This window comes from Cherax quadricarinatus, chromosome 70 (assembly GCF_038502225.1).
Source record: "Cherax quadricarinatus isolate ZL_2023a chromosome 70, ASM3850222v1, whole genome shotgun sequence".
Taxonomy (NCBI): domain Eukaryota; kingdom Metazoa; phylum Arthropoda; class Malacostraca; order Decapoda; family Parastacidae; genus Cherax; species Cherax quadricarinatus.
The window spans coordinates 19,662,841-19,687,840 of NC_091361.1; the positions used below are offsets into that span (position 1 = coordinate 19,662,841).

General features: G+C 39.0%; 1 protein-coding gene across 3 annotated transcripts in view; it reads left to right on the forward strand.

Moving 5' to 3' along the window:
- Positions 1-25,000, forward strand: part of LOC128702627 (macrophage mannose receptor 1) — a 199,929-nt gene that overhangs the window by 71,810 nt on the left and 103,119 nt on the right. For all 3 annotated transcript variants that reach the window (XM_070099923.1, XM_070099922.1, XM_070099921.1), the window contains 2 exons: positions 21,794-21,949; positions 24,783-24,934. In XM_070099923.1, coding sequence (XP_069956024.1) covers positions 21,794-21,949; positions 24,783-24,934 — 308 coding nt within the window. The remainder of the gene's footprint in view (positions 1-21,793; positions 21,950-24,782; positions 24,935-25,000) is intronic.

The window sequence follows — 25,000 nt, forward strand, 5'->3', positions numbered from 1 at the left end:
CTGAAGTATCTCCAACACTGAAGTATCGCCAACACTGAAGTATCGCCAACACTGAAGTATCTCCAACACTGAAGTATCGCCAACACTGAAGTATCGCCAACACTGAAGTATCGCCAACACTGAAGTATCGCCAACACTGAAGTATCGCCAACACTGAAGTATCGCCAACACTGAAGTATCTCCAACACTGAAGTATCGCCAACACTGAAGTATCGCCAACACTGAAGTATCGCCAACACTGAAGTATCGCCAACACTGAAGTATCGCCAACACTGAAGTATCGCCAACACTGAAGTATCGCCAACACTGAAGTATCGCCAACACTGAAGTATCGCCAACACTGAAGTATCGCCAACACTGAAGTATCTCCAACACTGAAGTATCGCCAACACTGAAGTATCTCCAACACTGAAGTATCTCCAACACTGAAGTATCGCCAACACTGAAGTATCGCCAACACTGAAGTATCGCCAACACTGAAGTATCGCCAACACTGAAGTATCTCCAACACTGAAGTATCGCCAACACTGAAGTATCGCCAACACTGAAGTATCGCCAACACTGAAGTATCTCCAACACTGAAGTATCGCCAACACTGAAGTATCTCCAACACTGAAGTATCGCCAACACTGAAGTATCTCCAACACTGAAGTATCTCCAACACTGAAGTATCTCCAACACTGAAGTATCGCCAACACTGAAGTATCGCCAACACTGAAGTATCTCCAACACTGAAGTATCGCCAACACTGAAGTATCGCCAACACTGAAGTATCGCCAACACTGAAGTATCGCCAACACTGAAGTATCGCCAACACTGAAGTATCGCCAACACTGAAGTATCTCCAACACTGAAGTATCGCCAACACTGAAGTATCTCCAACACTGAAGTATCGCCAACACTGAAGTATCGCCAACACTGAAGTATCGCCAACACTGAAGTATCGCCAACACTGAAGTATCTCCAACACTGAAGTATCGCCAACACTGAAGTATCGCCAACACTGAAGTATCTCCAACACTGAAGTATCGCCAACACTGAAGTATCGCCAACACTGAAGTATCTCCAACACTGAAGTATCGCCAACACTAAAGTATCGCCAACTGAAGTATCTGAAGTATCCAACACTGAAGTATCGCCAACACTGAAGTATCGCCAACACTGAAGTATCGCCAACACTGAAGTATCTGAAGTATCGCCAACACTGAAGTATCTCCAACACTGAAGTATCGCCAACCTGAAGTATCGCCAACACTGAAGTATCGCCAACACTGAAGTATCTCCAACACTGAAGTATCGCCAACACTGAAGTATCTCCAACACTGAAGTATCGCCAACACTGAAGTATCGCCAACACTGAAGTATCGCCAACACTGAAGTATCGCCAACACTGAAGTATCGCCAACACTGAAGTATCGCCAACACTGAAGTATCGCCAACACTGAAGTATCGCCAACACTGAAGTATCTCCAACACTGAAGTATCGCCAACACTGAAGTATCGCCAACACTGAAGTATCGCCAACACTGAAGTATCTCCAACACTGAAGTATCGCCAACACTGAAGTATCTCCAACACTGAAGTATCGCCAACACTGAAGTATCTCCAACACTGAAGTATCGCCAACACTGAAGTATCGCCAACACTGAAGTATCGCCAACACTGAAGTATCGCCAACACTGAAGTATCTCCAACACTGAAGTATCGCCAACACTGAAGTATCGCCAACACTGAAGTATCGCCAACAATGAAGTATCGCCAACACTAAAGTATCGCCAATACTGAAGTATCGCCAACACTGAAGTATCGCCAACACTGAAGTATCGCCAACACTGAAGTATCGCCAACACTGAAGTATCGCCAACACTGAAGTATCGCCAACACTGAAGTATCGCCAACAATGAAGTATCGCCAACACTGAAGTATCGCCAACAATGAAGTATCGCCAACACTAAAGTATCGCCAACACTGAAGTATCTCCAACACTGAAGTATCACCAACACTGAAGTATCGCCAACACTGAAGTATCTCCAACACTGAAGTATCGCCAACAATGAAGTATCGCCAACACTGAAGTATCGCCAACAATGAAGTATCGCCAACACTGAAGTATCGCCAACAATGAAGTATCGCCAACACTAAAGTATCGCCAACACTGAAGTATCTCCAACACTGAAGTATCACCAACACTGAAGTATCGCCAACACTGAAGTATCTCCAACACTGAAGTATCGCCAACACTGATCAAATTTTAGACTTGATTCTCTCCCTGACACTGTCGTTCATGCTATTCAACTTGGACAATGGACAGCATCATTTGAGCAATAGCTTAACAATCCTAGGAAGCCCAGGAGCTGGAACTAAATCCTTTGTATAGTTAGGGCAAATCTGTGATGAACTGGATGATCTAATACTAACACACATATTTAAGATTTCTCTGAAAATTTGACTTTGCAATGATGCAATCGTGCAGTGATGCCGTTGAATAATTTCAAGCAGGAGATACTACCAGAGGAAGAGATGTGATGATGTGTAGGCTTAGTGAGCCTACCAAGAGGCGTTTATGCAATTCTGACTAAATAACTATTATTAGAAGGTGGAAATAAGCATAAACCCCCAAAAATATATTATTTGTTAAAATATACACATATTGAGCAGAATGTTAGTACGTAACTGTTGCACGTATGTCTTAGTTATGTGAATGATGTCAGTGGAACACTGCACGTATGTCTTAGTTATGTGAATGATGTCAGTGGGACACTGCACGTATGTCTTAGTTATGTGAATGATGTCAGTGGAACACTGCATGTGTGTCTTAGTTATGTGAATGATGTCAGTGGAACACTGCACGTATGTCTTAGTTATGTGAATGATGTCAGTGGAACACTGCATGTGTGTCTTAGTTATGTGAATGATGTCAGTGGAACACTGCACGTATGTCTTAGTTATGTGAATGATGTCAGTGGAACACTGCATGTGTGTCTTAGTTAAGTGAATGATGTCAGTGGAACACTGCATGTGTGTCTTAGTTAAGTGAATGATGTCAGTGGAACACTGCATGTGTGTCTTAGTTAAGGGAATGATGTCAGTGGAACACTGCATGTGTGTCTTAGTTAAGTGAATGATGTCAGTGGAACACTGCATGTATGTCTTAGTTATGTGAATGATGTCATTGGAACACTGCACGTATGTCTTAGTTATGTGAATGATGTCAGTGAAACACTGCATGTATGTCTTAGTTATGTGAATGATGTCAGTGGAACACTGCATGTGTGTCTTAGTTAAGAGAATGATGTCAGTGGAACACTGCATGTGTGTCTTAGTTAAGTGAATGATGTCAGTGGAACACTGCATGTATGTCTTAGTTATGTGAATGATGTCAGTGGAACACTGCACGTATGTCTTAGTTATGTGAATGATGTCAGTGGAACACTGCATGTATGTCTTAGTTATGTGAATGATGTCAGTGGAACACTGCATGTATGTCTTAGTTATGTGAATGATGTCAGTGGAACACTGCATGTATGTCTTAGTTATGTGAATGATGTCAGTGGAACACTGCACGTATGTCTTAGTTATGTGAATGATGTCAGTGGAACACTGCACGTATGTCTTAGTTAAGTGAATGATGTCAGTGGAACACTGCATGTCTTAGTTATGTGAATGATGTAGTGGAACACTGCATGTATGTCTTAGTTATGTGAATGATGTCAGTGGAACACTGCACGTATGTCTTAGTTATGTGAATGATGTCAGTGGAACACTGCACGTATGTCTTAGTTAAGTGAATGATGTCAGTGGAACACTGCACGTATGTCTTAGTTATGTGAATGATGTCAGTGGAACACTGCACGTATGTCTTAGTTATGTGAATGATGTCAGTGGAACACTGCACGTATGTCTTAGTTATGTGAATGATGTCAGTGGAACACTGCACGTATGTCTTAGTTATGTGAATGATGTCAGTGGAACAGTGCATGTATGTCTTAGTTATGTGAATGATGTCAATGGAACACTGCACGTATGTCTTAGTTATGTGAATGATGTCAGTGAAACACTGCACGTATGTCTTAGTTATGTGAATGATGTCAGTGAAACACTGCACGTATGTCTTAGTTATGTGAATGATGTCAGTGAAACACTGCACGTATGTCTTAGTTATGTGAATGATGTCAGTGGAACACTGCACGTATGTCTTAGTTATGTGAATGATGTCAGTGAAACACTGCACGTATGTCTTAGTTATGTGAATGATGTCAGTGAAACACTGCACGTATGTCTTAGTTATGTGAATGATGTCAGTGGAACACTGCACGTATGTCTTAGTTAAGTGAATGATGTCAGTGAAACACTGCACGTATGTCTTAGTTATGTGAATGATGTCAGTGAAACACTGCACGTATGTCTTAGTTATGTGAATGATGTCAGTGGAACACTGCACGTATGTCCTAGTTAAGTGAATGATGTCAGTGAAACACTGCACGTATGTCTTAGTTATGTGAATGATGTCAGTGGAACACTGCACGTATGTCTTAGTTATGTGAATGATGTCAGTGGAACACTGCACGTATGTCTTAGTTATGTGAATGATGTCAGTGAAACACTGCACGTATGTCTTAGTTATGTGAATGATGTCAGTGAAACACTGCACGTATGTCTTAGTTATGTGAATGATGTCAGTGAAACACTGCACGTATGTCTTAGTTATGTGAATGATGTCAGTGGAACACTGCACGTATGTCTTAGTTATGTGAATGATGTCAGTGAAACACTGCACGTATGTCTTAGTTATGTGAATGATGTCAGTGAAACACTGCACGTATGTCTTAGTTATGTGAATGATGTCAGTGGAACACTGCACGTATGTCTTAGTTAAGTGAATGATGTCAGTGAAACACTGCACGTATGTCTTAGTTATGTGAATGATGTCAGTGAAACACTGCACGTATGTCTTAGTTATGTGAATGATGTCAGTGGAACACTGCACGTATGTCTTAGTTAAGTGAATGATGTCAGTGAAACACTGCACGTATGTCTTAGTTATGTGAATGATGTCAGTGGAACACTGCACGTATGTCTTAGTTATGTGAATGATGTCAGTGGAACACTGCACGTATGTCTTAGTTATGTGAATGATGTCAGTGGAACACTGCACGTATGTCTTAGTTATGTGAATGATGTCAGTGGAACACTGCACGTATGTCTTAGTTATGTGAATGATGTCAGTGAAACACTGCACGTATGTCTTAGTTATGTGAATGATGTCAGTGGAACACTGCACGTATGTCTTAGTTAAGTGAATGATGTCAGTGGAACACTGCACGTATGTCTTAGTTATGTGAATGATGTCAGTGGAACACTGCACGTATGTCTTAGTTATGTGAATGATGTCAGTGGAACACTGCACGTATGTCTTAGTTAAGTGAATGATGTCAGTGGAACACTGCACGTATGTCTTAGTTATGTGAATGATGTCAGTGGAACACTGCACGTATGTCTTAGTTATGTGAATGATGTCAGTGAAACACTGCACGTATGTCTTAGTTATGTGAATGATGTCAGTGAAACACTGCACGTATGTCTTAGTTATGTGAATGATGTCAGTGAAACACTGCAGGACGTTGCTTGAAGGACTCTCTCCTGCAGTTTTAATAAAAAAATCTGCAATACCAGATTTCAGAAACTGGATGTGAAGTAACTCTTCAGGATACATGAGGTATACCTTCATGAGACATGAGGTATCCCTTCATGAGACATGAGGTATACCTTCATGAGACATGAGGTATCCCTTCATGAGACATGAGGTATCCCTTCATGAGACGTGAGGTATCCCTTCATGAGACGTGAGGTATCCCTTCATGAGACGTGAGGTATACCTTCATGAGACATGAGGTATCCCTTCATGAGACATGAGGTATACCTTCATGAGACATGAGGTATACCTTCATGAGACATGAGGTATACCTTCATGAGACATGAGGTATCCCTTCATGAGACATGAGGTATCCCTTCATGAGACATGAGGTATCCCTTCATGAGACATGAGGTATACCTTCATGAGACATGAGGTATACCTTCATGGAACATGAGGTATCCGTTCATGAGACATGAGGCATTCCTTCATGAGACATGAGGTATCCCTTAATGAGACATGAGGTATCCCTTCATGAGACATGAGGTATCCCTTCATGAAACATGAGGTATCCCTTCATGAGACATGAGGTATCCCTTCATGAGACATGAGGTATACCTTCATGAGACATGAGGTATCCCTTCATGAAACATGAGGTATCCCTTCATGAGACATGAGGTATCCCTTCATGAGACATGAGGTATACCTTCATGAGACATGAGCTATACCTTCATGAGACGTGAGGTATCCCTTCATGAGACATGAGCTATACCTTCATGAGACGTGAGGTATCCCTTCATGAAACATGAGGTATGCCTTCATGAGACATGAGGTATACCTTCATGAGACGTGAGGTATCCCTTCATGAGACATGAGGTATACCTTCATGAGACATGAGGTATACCTTCATGAGACGTGAGGTATCCCTTCATGAAACATGAGGTATCCCTTCATGAGACATGAGGTATCCCTTCATGAAACAAGGTATCCCTTCATGAAACATGAGGTATCCCTTCATGAAACATTAGGTATCCCTTCAAGAAACATGAGGTATACCTTCATGAGGTACTTCATGAGGTATCCCTTCATGAAACATGAGGTATCCCTTCACATGAGGTATCCCTTCATCCCTTCATGAAACATAAGGTATCCCTTCAAGAAACATGAGGTATCCCTTCATGAAACATAAGGTATACCTTCATGAAACATAAGGTATCCCTTCATGAAACATGAGGTATCCCTTCATGAAACATAAGGTATCCCTTCATGAAACATGAGGTATACCTTCATGAAACATAAGGTATCCCTTCATGAAACATGAGGTATCCCTTCATGAAACATGAGGTATCCCTTCATGAAACATAAGGTATCCCTTCATGAAACATAAGGTATCCCTTCATGAAACATAAGGTATCCCTTCATGAAACATGAGGTATCCCTTCATGAAACATAAGGTATCCCTTCATGAAACATAAGGTATCCCTTCATGAAACATAAGGTATCCCTTCATGAAACATAAGGTATCCCTTCATGAAACATAAGGTATCCCTTCATGAAACATAAGGTATCCCTTCATGTAACATAAGGTATCCCTTCATGAAACATAACGTATCCCTTCATGAAACATAAGGTATCCCTTCATGAAACATAAGGTATCCCTTCATGAAACATAAGGTATCCCTTCATGAAACATAAGGTATCCCTTCATGAAACATAAGGTATCCCTTCATGAAACATAAGGTATCCCTTCATGAAACATAAGGTATCCCTTCATGAAACATAAGGTATCCCTTCATGAAACATAAGGTATCCCTTCATGAAACATAAGGTATCCCTTCACGAAACATAAGGTATCCCTTCATGAAACATAAGGTATCCCTTCACGAAACATAAGGTATCCCTTCACGAAACATAAGGTATCCCTTCATGAAACATAAGGTATCCCTTCATGAAACATGAGGTATCCCTTCATGAAACATAAGGTATCCCTTCATGAAACATAAGGTATCCCTTCATGAAACATAAGGTATCCCTTCATGAAACATAAGGTATCCCTTCATGAAACATAAGGTATCCCTTCATGAAACATAAGGTATCCCTTCATGAAACATAAGGTATCCCTTCATGAAACATAAGGTATCCCTTCATGAAACATAAGGTATCCCTTCATGAAACATAAGGTATCCCTTCATGAAACATAAGGTATCCCTTCATGAAACATAAGGTATCCCTTCATGAAACATAAGGTATCCCTTCACGAAACATAAGGTATCCCTTCATGAAACATAAGGTATCCCTTCATGAAACATAAGGTATCCCTTCATGAAACATAAGGTATCCCTTCATGAAACATAAGGTATCCCTTCATGAAACATAAGGTATCCCTTCATGAAACATGATGTATCCCTTCAGGTATACCTTCATGAAACATAAGGTATCCCTTCATGAAACATAAGGTATCCCTTCATGAAACATAAGGTATCCCTTCATGAAACATAAGGTATCCCTTCATGAAACATAAGGTATCCCTTCACGAAACATGAGGTATCCCTTCATGAAACATAAGGTATCCCTTCATGAAACATAAGGTATCCCTTCATGAAACATAAGGTATCCCTTCATGAAACATAAGGTATGAAACATAAGGTATCCCTTCACGAAACATAAGGTATCCCTTCATGAAACATAAGGTATCCCTTCATGAAACATAAGGTATCCCTTCATGAAACATAAGGTATCCCTTCATGAAACATAAGGTATCCCTTCATGAAACATAAGGTATCCCTTCACGAAACATGATGTATCCCTTCATGAAACATAAGGTATCCCTTCATGAAACATAAGGTATCCCTTCATGAAACATAAGGTATCCCTTCATGAAACATAAGGTATCCCTTCATGAAACATAAGGTATCCCTTCATGAAACATAAGGTATCCCTTCATGAAACATAAGGTATCCCTTCACGAAACATAAGGTATCCCGTCATGAAGCATACGGTATCCCTTCATGAAACATAAGGTATCCCTTCATGAAACATAAGGTATCCCTTCACGAAACATAAGGTATCCCTTCATGAAACATAAGGTATCCCTTCACGAAACATAAGGTATCCCTTCACGAAACATAAGGTATCCCTTCATGAAACATAAGGTATCCCTTCATGAATCATAAGGTATCCTTTCACGAAACATAAGGTATCCCTTCATGAAACATAAGGTATCCCTTCACGAAACATGATGTATCCCTTCATGAAACATAAGGTATCCCTTCATGAAACATAAGGTATCCCTTCAGGAAACATAAGGTATCCCTTCATGAAACATAAGGTATCCCTTCATGAAACTTAAGGTATCCCTTCATGATACATAAGGTATCCCTTCGTGAACCATAGGGTATCCCTTCATGAAACATAAGGTATACCTTCATGAAACATAAGGTATCCCTTCATGTAACATAAGGTATCCCTTCATGAAACATAACGTATCCCTTCATGAAACATAAGGTATCCCTTCATGAAACATAAGGTATCCCTTCACGAAACATAAGGTATCCCTTCATGAAACATAAGGTATCCCTTCATGAAACATAAGGTATCCGTTCATGAAACATAAGGTATCCCTTCATGAAACATAAGGTATCCCTTCATGAAACATAAGGTATCCCTTCATGAAACAGAAGGTATCCCTTCATGAAACATAAGGTATACCTTCATGAAACATAAGGTATCCCTTCATGAAACATAAGGTATCCCTTCATGAAACATAAGGTATCCCTTCATGAAACATAAGGTATCCCTTCATGAAACATTAGGTATACCTTCACGAAACATAAGGTATCCCTTCATGAAACATAAGGTATCCCTTCACGAAACATAAGGTATCCCTTCATGAAACAAGGTATCCCTTCATGAAACATGAGGTATCCCTTAACGAAACATAAGGTATCCCTTCATGAAACATAAGGTATCCCTTCACGAAACATAAGGTATCCCTTCATGAAACATAAGGTATCCCTTCATGAAACATAAGGTATCCCTTCACGAAACACAAGGTATCCCTTCATGAAACATAAGGTATCCCTTCTTGAAACATAAGGTATCCCTTCATGAAACATAAGGTATCCCTTCACGAAACATAAGGTATCCCTTCATGAAACATAAGGTATCCCTTCACGAAACATAAGGTATCCCTTCATGAAACATAAGGTATCCCTTCATGAAACATGAGGTATCCCTTCATGAAACATAAGGTATCCCTTCATGAAACATAAGGTATCCCTTCATGAAACATAAGGTATCCCTTCATGAAACATGAGGTATACCTTCATGAAACATAAGGTATCCCTTCATGAAACATAAGGTATCCCTTCATGAAACATGAGATATCCCTTCATGAAACATAAGGTATTCCTTCCTGAAACATAAGGTATCCCTTCATGAAACATAAGGTATCCCTTCATGAAACATAAGGTATCCCTTCATGAAACATAAGGTATCCCTTCATGAAACATAAGGTATCCCTTCACGAAACATGAGGTATCCCTTCATGAATCATAAGGTATCCCTTCATGAAACATAAGGTATCCCTTCATGAAACATAAGGTATCCCTTCATGAAACATAAGGTATCCCTTCATGAAACATAAGGTATCCCTTCACGAAACATGAGGTATCCCTTCATGAAACATAAGGTATCCCTTCATGAAACATAAGGTATCCCTTCATGAAACATAAGGTATCCCTTCATGAAACATAAGGTATCCCTTCATGAAACATGAGGTATCCCTTCATGAAACATAAGGTATACCTTCATGAAACATAAGGTATCCCTTCATGAAACATGAGGTATCCCTTCATGAAACATAAGGTATCCCTTCATGAAACATAAGGTATCCCTTCATGAAACATAAGGTATCCCTTCATGAAACATAAGGTATCCCTTCATGAAACATAAGATATCCCTTCATGAAACATAAGGTATCCCTTCACGAAACATGAGGTATCCCTTCATGAAACAAAAGGTATCCCTTCATGAAACATAAGGTATCCCTTCATGAAACATAAGGTATCCTTTCATGAAACATAAGGTATCCCTTCACGAAACATGAAGTATCCCTTCATGAAACATAAGGAATACCTTCATGAAACATAAGGTATCCCTTCATGAAACATGAGGTATCCCTTCATGAAACATAAGGTATCCCTTCATGAAACATAAGGTATCCCTTCATGAAACATGAGGTATCCCTTCATGAAACATAAGGTATCCCTTCATGAAACATGAGGTATACCTTCATGAAACATAAGGTATCCCTTCATGAAACATAAGGTATCCCTTCATGAAACATGAGATATCCCTTCATGAAACATAAGGTATTCCTTCATGAAACATAAGGTATCCCTTCATGAAACATAAGGTATCCCTTCATGAAACATAAGGTATCCCTTCATGAAACATGAGATATCCCTTCATGAAACATAAGGTATTCCTTCATGAAACATAAGGTATCCCTTCATGAAACATAAGGTATCCCTTCATGAAACATAAGGTATCCCTTCATGAAACATAAGGTATCCCTTCATGAAACATAAGGTATCCCTTCACGAAACATGAGGTATCCCTTCATGAATCATAAGGTATCCCTTCATGAAACATAAGGTATCCCTTCATGAAACATAAGGTATCCCTTCATGAAACATAAGGTATCCCTTCATGAAACATAAGGTATCCCTTCACGAAACATGAGGTATCCCTTCATGAAACATAAGGTATCCCTTCATGAAACATAAGGTATCCCTTCATGAAACATAAGGTATCCCTTCATGAAACATAAGGTATCCCTTCACGAAACATGAGGTATCCCTTCATGAAACATAAGGTATACCTTCATGAAACATAAGGTATCCCTTCATGAAACATGAGGTATCCCTTCATGAAACATAAGGTATCCCTTCATGAAACATAAGGTATCCCTTCATGAAACATAAGGTATCCCTTCATGAAACATAAGGTATCCCTTCATGAAACATAAGATATCCCTTCATGAAACATAAGGTATCCCTTCACGAAACATGAGGTATCCCTTCATGAAACATAAGGTATCCCTTCATGAAACATAAGGTATCCCTTCATGAAACATAAGGTATCCCTTCATGAAACATAAGGTATCCCTTCACGAAACATGAGGTATCCCTTCATGAAACATAAGGTATACATTCATGAAACATAAGGTATCCCTTCATGAAACATGAGGTATCCCTTCATGAAACATAAGGTATCCCTTCATGAAATATAAGGTATCCCTTCATGAAACATAAGGTATCCCTTCATGAAACATAAGGTATCCCTTCACGAAACATGAGGTATCCCTTCATGAAACATAAGGTATCCCTTCACGCAACATGAGGTATCCCTTCATGAAACATAAGGTATACCTTCATGAAACATAAGGTATACCTTCATGAAACACAAGGTATACCTTCATGAAACATAAGGTATCCCTTCATGAAACATAAGGTATCCCTTCATGAAACGTGAGGTATCCCTTTATGAAACATAAGGTATACCTTCATGAAACAAGGTATCCCTTCATGAAACATAAGGTATACCTTCATGAAACATAAGGTATCCCTTCATGAAACATAAGGTATCCCTTCATGAAACATAAGGTATCCTTCATGAAACATAAGGTATACCTTCATGAAACATGAGGTATCCCTTCATGAAACATAAGGTATACCTTCATGAAACATAAGGTATCCCTTCATGAAACATAAGGTATACCTTCATGAAACATAAGGTATCCCTTCATGAAACATAAGGTATCCCTTCATGAAACATAAGGTATCCCTTCATGAAACATAAGGTATCCCTTCATGAAACATAAGGTGTCCCTTCATGAAACATAAGGTATCCCTTCATGAAACATAAGGTATACCTTCATGAAACATAAGGTATCCCTTCACGAAACATAAGGTATCCCTTCATGAAACATAAGGTATCCCTTCATGAAACATAAGGTATCCCTTCATGAAACATAAGGTATACCTTCATGAAACATAAGGTATCCCTTCATGAAACATAAGGTATCCCTTCATGAAACATAAGGTATCCCTTCATGAAACATAAGGTATCCCTTCACGAAACATAAGGTATCCCTTCATGAAACATAAGGTATCCCTTCATGAAACATAAGGTATCCCTTCACGAAACATAAGGTATCCCTTCATGAAACATAAGGTATCCCTTCATGAATCATAAGGTATCCTTTCACAAAACATAAGGTATCCCTTCATGAAACATAAGGTATCCCTTCACGAAACATGATGTATCCCTTCATGAAACATAAGGTATCCCTTCATGAAACATAAGGTATCCCTTCAGGAAACATAAGGTATCCCTTCATGAAACATAAGGTATCCCTTCATGAAACTTAAGGTATCCCTTCATGATACATAAGGTATTCCTTCGTGAACCATAGGGTATCCCTTCATGAAACATAAGGTATACCTTCATGAAACATAAGGTATCCCTTCATGTAACATAAGGTATCCCTTCATGAAACATAACGTATCCCTTCATGAAACATAAGGTATCCCTTCATGAAACATAAGGTATCCCTTCACGAAACATAAGGTATCCCTTCATGAAACATAAGGTATCCCTTCATGAAACATAAGGTATCCCTTCATGAAACATAAGGTATCCCTTCATGAAACATAAGGTATCCCTTCATGAAACATAAGGTATCCCTTCATGAAACAGAAGGTATCCCTTCATGAAACATAAGGTATACCTTCATGAAACATAAGGTATCCCTTCATGAAACATAAGGTATCCCTTCATGAAACATAAGGTATCCCTTCATGAAACATAAGGTATCCCTTCATGAAACATAAGGTATACCTTCACGAAACATAAGGTATCCCTTCATGAAACATAAGGTATCCCTTCACGAAACATAAGGTATCCCTTCATGAAACAAGGTATCCCTTCATGAAACATGAGGTATCCCTTAACGAAACATAAGGTATCCCTTCATGAAACATAAGGTATCCCTTCACGAAACATGAGGTATCCCTTCATGAAACATAAGGTATCCCTTCATGAAACATAAGGTATCCCTTCACGAAACACAAGGTATCCCTTCATGAAACATAAGGTATCCCTTCATGAAACATAAGGTATCCCTTCATGAAACATAAGGTATCCCTTCACGAAACATAAGGTATCCCTTCATGAAACATAAGGTATCCCTTCACGAAACATAAGGTATCCCTTCATGAAACATAAGGTATCCCTTCATGAAACATGAGGTATCCCTTCATGAAACATAAGGTATCCCTTCATGAAACATAAGGTATCCCTTCATGAAACATAAGGTATCCCTTCATGAAACATGAGGTATACCTTCATGAAACATAAGGTATCCCTTCATGAAACATAAGGTATCCCTTCATGAAACATGAGATATCCCTTCATGAAACATAAGGTATTCCTTCATGAAACATAAGGTATCCCTTCATGAAACATAAGGTATCCCTTCATGAAACATAAGGTATCCCTTCATGAAACATAAGGTATCCCTTCATGAAACATAAGGTATCCCTTCACGAAACATGAGGTATCCCTTCATGAATCATAAGGTATCCCTTCATGAAACATAAGGTATCCCTTCATGAAACATAAGGTATCCCTTCATGAAACATAAGGTATCCCTTCATGAAACATAAGGTATCCCTTCACGAAACGTGAGGTATCCCTTCATGAAACATAAGGTATCCCTTCATGAAACATAAGGTATCCCTTCATGAAACATAAGGTATCCCTTCATGAAACATAAGGTATCCCTTCATGAAACATGAGGTATCCCTTCATGAAACATAAGGTATACCTTCATGAAACATAAGGTATCCCTTCATGAAACATGAGGTATCCCTTCATGAAACATAAGGTATCCCTTCATGAAACATAAGGTATCCCTTCATGAAACATAAGGTATCCCTTCATGAAACATAAGGTATCCCTTCATGAAACATAAGATATCCCTTCATGAAACATAAGGTATCCCTTCACGAAACATGAGGTATCCCTTCATGAAACATAAGGTATCCCTTCATGAAACATAAGGTATCCCTTCATGAAACATAAGGTATCCTTTCATGAAACATAAGGTATCCCTTCACGAAACATGAGGTATCCCTTCATGAAACATAAGGTATACCTTCATGAAACATAAGGTATCCCTTCATGAAACATGAGGTATCCCTTCATGAAACATAAGGTATCCCTTCATGAAACATAAGGTATCCCTTCATGAAACATGAGGCATCCCTTCATGAAACATAAGGTATCCCTTCATGAAACATAAGGTATCCCTCCATGAAACATAAGGTATCCCTTCATGAAACATGAGGTATACCTTCATGAAACATAAGGTATCCCTTCATGAAACATAAGGTATCTCTTCATGAAACATGAGATATCCCTTCATGAAACATAAGGTATTCCTTCATGAAACATAAGGTATCCCTTCATGAAACATAAGGTATCCCTTCATGAAACATAAGGTATCCCTTCATGAAACATGAGATATCCCTTCATGAAACATAAGGTATTCCTTCATGAAACATAAGGTATCCCTTCATGAAACATAAGGTATCCCTTCATGAAACATAAGGTATCCCTTCATGAAACATAAGGTATCCCTTCATGAAACATAAGGTATCCCTTCACGAAACATGAGGTATCCCTTCATGAATCATAAGGTATCCCTTCATGAAACATAAGGTATCCCTTCATGAAACATAAGGTATCCCTTCATGAAACATAAGGTATCCCTTCATGAAACATAAGGTATCCCTTCACGAAACATGAGGTATCCCTTCATGAAACATAAGGTATCCCTTCATGAAACATAAGGTATCCCTTCATGAAACATAAGGTATCCCTTCATGAAACATAAGGTATCCCTTCACGAAACATGAGGTATCCCTTCATGAAACATAAGGTATACCTTCATGAAACATAAGGTATCCCTTCATGAAACATGAGGTATCCCTTCATGAAACATAAGGGTATCCCTTCATGAAACATAAGGTATACCTTCCCTTCATGAAACATAAGGTATCCTTCATGAAACATAAGGTATCCCTTCATGAAACATAAGGTATCCCTTCATGAAACGTGAGGTATCCCTTTATGAAACATAAGGTATACCTTCATGAAACAAGGTATCCCTTCATGAAACATAAGGTATACCTTCATGAAACATAAGGTATCCCTTCATGAAACATAAGGTATCCCTTCATGAAACATAAGGTATCCTTCATGAAACATAAGGTATCCCTTCATGAAACATAAGGTATCCCTTCATGAAACATGAGATATCCCTTCATGAAACATAAGGTATCCCTTCACGAAACATGAGGTATCCCTTCATGAAACATAAGGTATCCCTTCATGAAACATAAGGTATCCCTTCATGAAACATAAGGTATCCCTTCATGAAACATAAGGTATCCCTTTCAGGTGAAACATAAGGTATCCCTTCATGAAACATAAGGTATACCTTCATGAAACATAAGGTATCCCTTCATGAAACATAAGGTATCCCTTCATGAAACATAAGGTATCCCTTCATGAAACATAAGGTATCCCTTCATGAAACATAAGGTATCCCTTCATGAAACATAAGGTATCCCTTCATGAAACGTATCCCTTCATGAAACATGTGGTATCCCTTCATGAAACATAAGGTATCCCTTCATGAAACATAAGGTATCCCTTCATGAAACATAAGGTATCCCTTCATGAAACATAAGGTATCCCTTCATGAAACATAAGGTACCTTCATGAAACATAAGGTATCCCTTCATGAAACATAAGATACCTTCATGAAACATAAGGTATCCCTTCACGAAACATGAGGTACCTTCATGAAACATAAGGTATCCCTTCATGAAACATAAGGTATCCCTTCATGAAACGTATCCTTTCATGAAACAGGTATCCCTTCCGAAACATGAGGTATTTCATGAAACATAAGGTATACCTTCATGAAACATAAGGTATCCCTTCATGAAACATGAGGTATCCCTTCATGAAACATAAGGTATCCCTTCATGAAACATAAGGTATCCCTTCATGAAACATAAGGTATCCCTTCATGAAACATAAGGTATCCCTTCACGAAACATGAGGTATCCCTTCATGAAACATAAGGTATCCCTTCACGAAACATGAGGTATCCCTTCATGAAACATAAGGTATACCTTCATGAAACATAAGGTATACCTTCATGAAACATAAGGTATACCTTCATGAAACATAAGGTATCCCTTCATGAAACATAAGGTATCCCTTCATGAAACGTGAGGTATCCCTTCATGAAACATAAGGTATCCCTTCATGAAACGTGAGGTATCCCTTCATGAAACATAAGGTATACCTTCATGAAACATAAGGTATCCCTTCATGAAACATAAGGTATACCTTCATGAAACATAAGGTATCCCTTCATGAAACATAAGGTATCCCTTCATGAAACATAAGGTATCCCTTCATGAAACATAAGGTATCCCTTCATGAAACATAAGGTATCCCTTCATGAAACATAAGGTATCCCTTCATGAAACATAAGGTATACCTTCATGAAACATGAGGTATCCAGCCAGCCAGCTTCATGAAACATAAGGTATCCCTTCACGAAACATAAGGTATCCCTTCATGAAACATAAGGTATCCCTTCATGAAACATAAGGTATCCCTTCATGAAACATAAGGTATACCTTCATGAAACATAAGGTATCCCTTCATGAAACATAAGGTATCCCTTCATGAAACATGAGGTATCCCTTCATGAAACATTAAGGTATCCCTTCATGAAACATAAGGTATCCCTTCATGAAACATAAGGTATCCCTTCATGAAAGATAAGGTATCCCTTCATGAAACATGAGGTATCCCTTCATGAAACATTAAGGTATCCCTTCATGAAACATAAGGTATCCCTTCATGAAACATAAGGTATCCCTTCATGAAACATAAGGTATCCCTTCATGAAACATAAGGTATCCCTTCATGAAACATAAGGTATCCCTTCATGAAACATAAGATATCCCTTCATGAAACATAAGGTATCCCTTCACGAAACATGAGGTATCCCTTCATGAGACATAAGGTATACCTTCATGAGACATGAGGTATCCCTTCATGAGACATGAGGTATCCCTTCATGAAACATAAGGTATCCCTTCATGAAACATAAGGTATCCCTTCATGAAACATAAGGTATCCCTTCATGAAACATAAGGTATCCCTTCATGAAACATAAGGTATCCCTTCATGAAACATAAGGTATCCCTTCATGAAACATAAGGTATCCCTTCATGAAACATAAGGTATACCTTCATGAAACATAAGGTATCCCTTCATGAAAGATAAGGTATCCCTTCATGAAACATGAGGTATCCCTTCATGAAACATTAAGGTATCCCTTCATGAAACATAAGGTATACCTTCATGAAACATAAGGTATCCCTTCATGAAACATAAGGTATACCTTCATGAAACATGAGGTATCCCTTCATGAAACATGAGGTATCAATTATGAAACATGAAAAAATAATTAGGTCGTTAATTTTTTTACACATAATTGCAACATAATTGCAAGATAAGTGCAAGATAAGTGGAAGATAAGTGGAAGATAAGTGCAAGATAAGTGCAAGATAAGTGCAAGATAAGTGCAAGATAAGTGCAAGATAAGTGCAAGATAAGTGCAAGATAAGTGCAACATAAGTGCAAGATAAGTGCAGGATAAGTGCAAGATAAGTGCAAGATAAGTGCAAGATAAGTGCAAGATAAGTGCAACATAAGTGCAAGATAAGTGCAAGATAAGTGCAAGATAAGTGCAACATAAGTGCAAGATAAGTGCAAGATAAGTGCAAGATAAGTGCAAGATAAGTGCAACATAAGTGCAACATAAGCGCAAGATAAGTGCAGGATAAGTGCAAGATAAGTGCAGGATAAGTGCAAGATAAGTGCAGGATAAGTGCAAGATAAGTGCAAGATAAGTGCAAGATAAGTGCAAGATAAGTGCAACATAAGTGCAACATAAGTGCAACATAAGTGCAACATGCTTTAGGGATTCGTTTTGAGGATCATTTTGGTTTGGCCCGCAAAAAAAAAAAAAAGATGGGCAAATCGAAAAATCTTATCAGATTTTAAAAAGTGCCAAGAATAGCACCAAGAGTTTAAAATGAATGAGACAATAAATTAAGCAGTGTAATATGTTATTTTAAGCCACGAAGATAAACACTTGTGATACAGTACAAGATACTACACCTTTTCTTTTAAGAAGTAGTTGGGGTTAATTCATGACTATAATCCTGGCTCACTGACAAACTTGTCAATACAGGAGTAAAAGGCTGGTAGATGAGACACATAGGCAACATTTGAGGTTGTCAGTCCCTCAGACTGAAGGACTGACAACCTCAAATCTACGACTTCAAGGATGATGGACTGATAACATCGTCTTCACATCTCTACTGTTCCTGCCTACTTTCTGTACTCGACTGAAGAAGCCTACTGTGTAGGCGAAACGTTTCGAAATAAAGTTGCCTAAATGTTGCCTATGTGTCTTATCTACCAACCTGTCCGTATTGTATATCATTTGATAATCACTCAGGAATAAAAGGCATTAGGTAAATGTGGTTAAAATACTTAGCTTTGTGGCTAAAGCTCCCACTTCACACACGGAGGGTCCGGGTTCGATTCCCGGCGGGTGGAAATATTTCGACCCGTTTCCTTACACCTGTTGTCCTGTTCACCTAACAGTAAATAGGTACCTGGGTGTTAGTCGACTGGTGTGGGTCGCATCCTGGGGGACAAGATTGACGACCACAATGGAAGTAAGTTAGACAGTCCTCGATGACGCACTGACTTTTTTGGGTTACCCTGGGTGACTAACCCTCCAGGGTTAAAAATCCGAAGAAATTCTTATCTTATCTCTTATCTTATGAAAAATTCGGTTTCAGATGAGCAGGTTGATGTGAAGCGAATCTGCTCAGCAACTGCGATTATTACAATGAGTGTTTTAATTAGTAAGATTTGTTATGTCTTTTTATAAGGCTCATATGTAATTAGCATAATTTTCAAGATTTGTTATGCGTTTTTATAAGGTTCATGATGTCTAGGTGTAGTAGGTAGATCCTAGTTTAGGGCAGAGCAATGAACTAGGAGCAGTGAACTAGGAGCAGTGAACTAGGAGCAGTGAACTAGAAGCAGTGAAGTAGGAGCAGTGTACTAGGAGCAGTGAAGTAGGAGCAGTGAACTAGGAGCAGTGAACTAGGAGCAGTGAACTAGGAGCAGTGAACTAGGAGCAGTGAACTAGGAGCAGTGAAGTAGGAGTACTGAACTAGGAGCAGTGAACTAGGAGCAGTGAACTAGGAGCAGTGAACTAGGAGCAGTGAACTAGTAGTGAACTAGGAGCAGTGAACTAGGAGCAGTGAACTAGGAGCAGTGAAGTAGGAGCAGTGTACTAGGAGCAGTGAAGTAGGAGTACTGAACTAGGAGCACTGAACTAGGAGCAGTGAACTAGGAGCAGTGAACTAGTAGTGAACTAGGAGCAGTGAACTAGGAGCAGTGAACTAGGAGCAGTGAACTAGGAGCAGTGAACTAGGAGCAGTGAACTAGGAGCAGTGAACTAGGAGCACTGAACTAGGAGCACCTCTCCGTTAGGTACCTAAGGACATGTCTTCAAGAGCGTAGTGCCAGTCAGCTTACAATATTTTCCTGCACTTCTACCGATCATAAAATAATGGAAATGAGGTGAGAGCTGGTGTCTGTGATGTAATATAACTTGCTATGTATCAGCATGTGTAAATTTGAATTATATAATAATTATGTGTTAAAATGTGATGCTGATTTGACCCTTCGAGAAATTTCGAGTGAGGGGGGGAGGGGAGAGGCAGAACAGCCGGAGAGTGACGCCGCGGAGGGACGCAATTTGTAATTTGCGATTTTCATTCATTAATGTTGTCGTTCAGTTATTATTGAGATTATTAGTTTTATTTTCAGAATCACTGAAATGAGCAACTTCGTCATTCTTTTTTTGTACCTATTTTTTTTTCAGACTAGGCAATGTAATTCCTTAACACGTTATGGTTCTTGTGTAGCTTAGTGCTGTTTGAGGCACCGGCGACTGATGGTTCGAAACTTTAAACTGTCTGGGAATCTGCTAAGCGATAAGCTTTGCAGATTCCCAGACAGTCCTTCTATTATTATTATTATTAAAACAAAGCGCTAAACCTACTAGGGTCATAAAGCATCAGCCCTTCTAGGTACACAAACTAGTGTACATAATTGTGGTTCATTGTATCACTTATGATGGTACAGGTTAGCATCTGAGGAGGGCTAGTAACCTCTCGTTCACTTCATCTGTCAGGAAATAATGATTTTGCGGCTGATGGATCAATTGTTTTTGTATTCCTAAGAGATTATGACCTTTTTTTTTTGCCATTGATCCGTATAATAATTATTAAAGTTACTCATATAATGTCATTGATTAATATTTTTCTGTATTTAGATTTAGTTCTTTAATTGTTATGAGTAAGATTAGATTTACAAGAGTAACGGGAAAAACAATAAAAAACATTGATGGGAAAAAAAGTTTGTCTGGGCGTCCCACAAGGATCAGTACTGTCACTGATTTTCTTTCCCTCTTTTTTTACAGAGTTTTACAAGGTCAGGTTAAGGCTCCTAACTTTATTTAAGAGCTGTTACTTACATCAGCTCATTTGAATGCCTTTTCATTGTTATGAGACATACAAATAGGGAACAAGATGAAGTTGAAGACATCTGTGGGCCAGAGATTTAATTTGGCCAACTGACTTGATTTCGTTGATGTCATTACGTTGCACGAACTTGTTCCAGACTTATGTCCTCCCAGGAATAAATGGTCTCTCTCTCTCTCTCTCTCTCTCTCTCTCTCTCTCTCTCTCTCTCTCTCTCTCTCTCTCTCTCTCTCTCTCTCTCTCTCTCTCTCTCTCTCTCTCTCTCTCTCTCTCTTTCTCGCTCGCTCGCTCGCTCGCAGCAATATGCTGACGTGTCCAAACTTCATCACAAAGGAGAGTAACCTTAGCGTTATATACACTTCCCCAGCTGAGTGTCCACCAGGCTGGAGCTTCTGGGGTGGTCACTGTTACTACTTCTCTAACACCTACCTGACCTGGGATGATAGCAACGACTGGTGTCAAGACAACCTGGCCAGCAGCCTCATATCTATCGAAAGCGAGGAGGAAAACTCCTTTGTTCTGGGTGAGTATGGGATGAGTGAATTGAAGAGTGAGAAGTAACTTAAGAACAGTGAGTAGTGTGAGGCAGTAACTTACTAACAGTAAGTAGTGTGAGGCAGTAACTTACTAACAGTGAGTAGTGTGAGGCAGTAACTTACTAACAGTAAGTAGTATGAGGCAGTAACTTACTAACAGTAAGTAGTGAGGCAGTAACTTACTAACAGTAAGTAGTATGAGGCAGTAACTTACTAACAGTAAGTAGTGTGAGGCAGTAACTTACTAACAGTAAGTAGTATGAGGGCAGTAAGTAGTGTGAGGCAGTAACTTACTAACAGTAAGTAGTATGAGGCAGCAGTAAGTAGTGTGAGCAGTAACTTACTAACAGTAAGTAGTATGAGGCAGTAACTTACTAACAGTAAGTAGTGCGAGGCAGTAACTTACTAACAGTAAGTAGTATGAGGCAGTAACTTACTAACAGTAAGTAGTGTGAGGCAGTAACTTTACAGTAAGTAGTATGACAGTAACAGTAAGTAGTATGAGGCAGTAACTTACTAACAGTAAGTAGTATGAGCAGTAACTTACTAACAGTAAGTAGTATGACAGTAACTTACTAACAGTAAGTAGTGTGAGGCAGTAACTTACTAACAGTAAGTAGTGAGGCAGTAACTTACTAGTAAGTGTATGGCAGTAACTTACTAACAGTAAGTAGTATGAGGCAGTAACTTACTAACAGTAAGTAGTATGAGGCAGTAACTTACTAACAGTAAGTAGTGTGAGGCAGTAACTTACTAACAGTAAGTAGTATGAGGCAGTAACTTACTAACAGTAAGTAGTGTGAGGCAGTAACTTACTAACAGTAAGTAGTATGAGGCAGTAACTTACTAACAGTAAGTAGTATGAGGCAGTAACTTACTAACAGTAAGTAGTGTGAGGCAGTAACTTATTAACAGTAAGTAGTATGAGGCAGTAACTTATTAACAGTAAGTAGTATGAGGCAGTAACTTATTAACAGTAAGTAGTATGAGGCAGTAACTTACTAACAGTAAGTAGTGTGAGGCAGTAACTTACTAACAGTAAGTAGTATGAGGCAGTAACTTACTAACAGTAAGTAGTATGAGGCAGTAACTTACTAACAGTGTAGTGTTACTTATTAACAGTAAGTGTATTCTTACTAACAGTAAGTAGTATGAGGCAGTAACTTACTAACAGTAAGTAGTATGAGGCAGTAACTTACTAACAGTAAGTAGTATGAGGCAGTAACTTACTAACAGTAAGTAGTATGAGGCAGTAACTTACTAACAGTAAGTAGTATGAGGCAGTAACTTACTAACAGTAAGTAGTATGAGGCAGTAACTTACTAGTGTGCAGTTTGTGGGTCAATAAGAGAAGTATAAACCAGCTAGACATGTATTTGTGTTTTATTTGCTGTTTCTATGTTTATTCAGTGCTTATAATGTTAAGTTTATAATTACTACTTAAAGTAATATACATTTATCGTCTATAATTGCGATAGCGTCTATAACTTTGGTTGTAATATATTTTTTCTATATTTACCATTATTATTTTCTAGCTGGATAGGTTTGTATATGCAAATTGCATATGCAAATTGCATATGCAAATTGTTTGAGAGGTTGACGGAGCTGTGGAGGCGCTGTTGTCTAATAATTGGTCGCATAGTAATTGGTATACATGGCTTAATTCTTGGTAAAATGTTGGTGGGGGCCTTCCTTTACCTGCCATCTGCCTGCCCTCCCTCAGACCAGTGGTAATCTAACACCCGCGTCAGGAAACACTTGTCCTGTTTCCTGATGAACAGTACCTAACCTAACCTGTTGGTCTGTTGGTGTCGCTGCTGACGGGGGAAAACGACACAAGCCTTGTCGTGTCTCAGTTAACATTACATCGCACACAAACACCTTTCTTACAATGTCATTTTTCCAGATTCCAATGTTTGCATTGTCTTATATCTGCAATTTATGCTCTTGATGTTTAAGACACATGTGCAACAGTTGGGTATCTGTTTTGTCGGAACGTTTCGCCCACAATAAAGTTACCCAACTGTTACACATGTGTCTGAATCATCAACTTGTCGGTGTTTCATACCATTTTCAACATAACTTATGCCCTTTTTTGTGAACTGTGTCGTTATATTTGGACATTGTTAACAGCAGTTACGAGGATGGGGCTTCGCTGTGAATTTCATTCGGAGTATCCATAAAGCCTGACCCATCGGGCTCCAGGAGTAGGTAGAAAGACTCTCGAAACCCATCAAAGGTATATACTACTTTAATTATCCATCTTCATAACTATATCAACCCTGAGTTATGTGTAAATTAACTAATTTTTATTTTGGGACAAACGCTGTGGAGCGACTAGACTTGATCTTGTGAAACATGTGTTTATGTAAACATAACACCTGGAGCACCTGGAGCACCTGGAGCACCTGGAGCATGGAAAGTATTTTGGAATTCACTCTAACTCGTTCTTGTTCTGCTCAGGTTATTGTGCGAAATAGTTGTGGATTGTTCCATCCAGGGTGTCGTGTTTCAGTTCGTGAATTGTTCCATCCAGGGTGTTGTGTTTCAGTTCGTGAATTGTTCCATCCTCAGAATTGTGACTTATTTGTTCTTTGTCTCATATACTAACATGAAAATGCTCTTCTCGTAAGTTTTCACATTGATAAATATCATTATCATTACTGAAAACATTAATAAAGAAAAGAGGTACAGCAGAGAAAACTTTAGCTGTGATAAGATTTCTCTTTATCAAGTCAATAGACTTGATAAAACGAAACTGTAGCAATGAAAGCTTACCCGGTAACTCTTGTTATTCTTTTCTTTCCCCACTACCTGCAGGGGAGGTGCAGCAGGGAGGAATGGAGGTGTGGTTGGGGATGATGATGGGAGAGTTTGGTACGTGGAGTTGGGTGGATGGATCACCCATGAATTATACCCACTGGGTAGGTGACCACCCGCCTACTAATACCGACTCTAACACCTGTGTCAAGGTGAGTTACCCCCTGCGCTTGTCATTCTTGCTGTTATTGTGGATTGTTATTGTTGTGATTGTTATG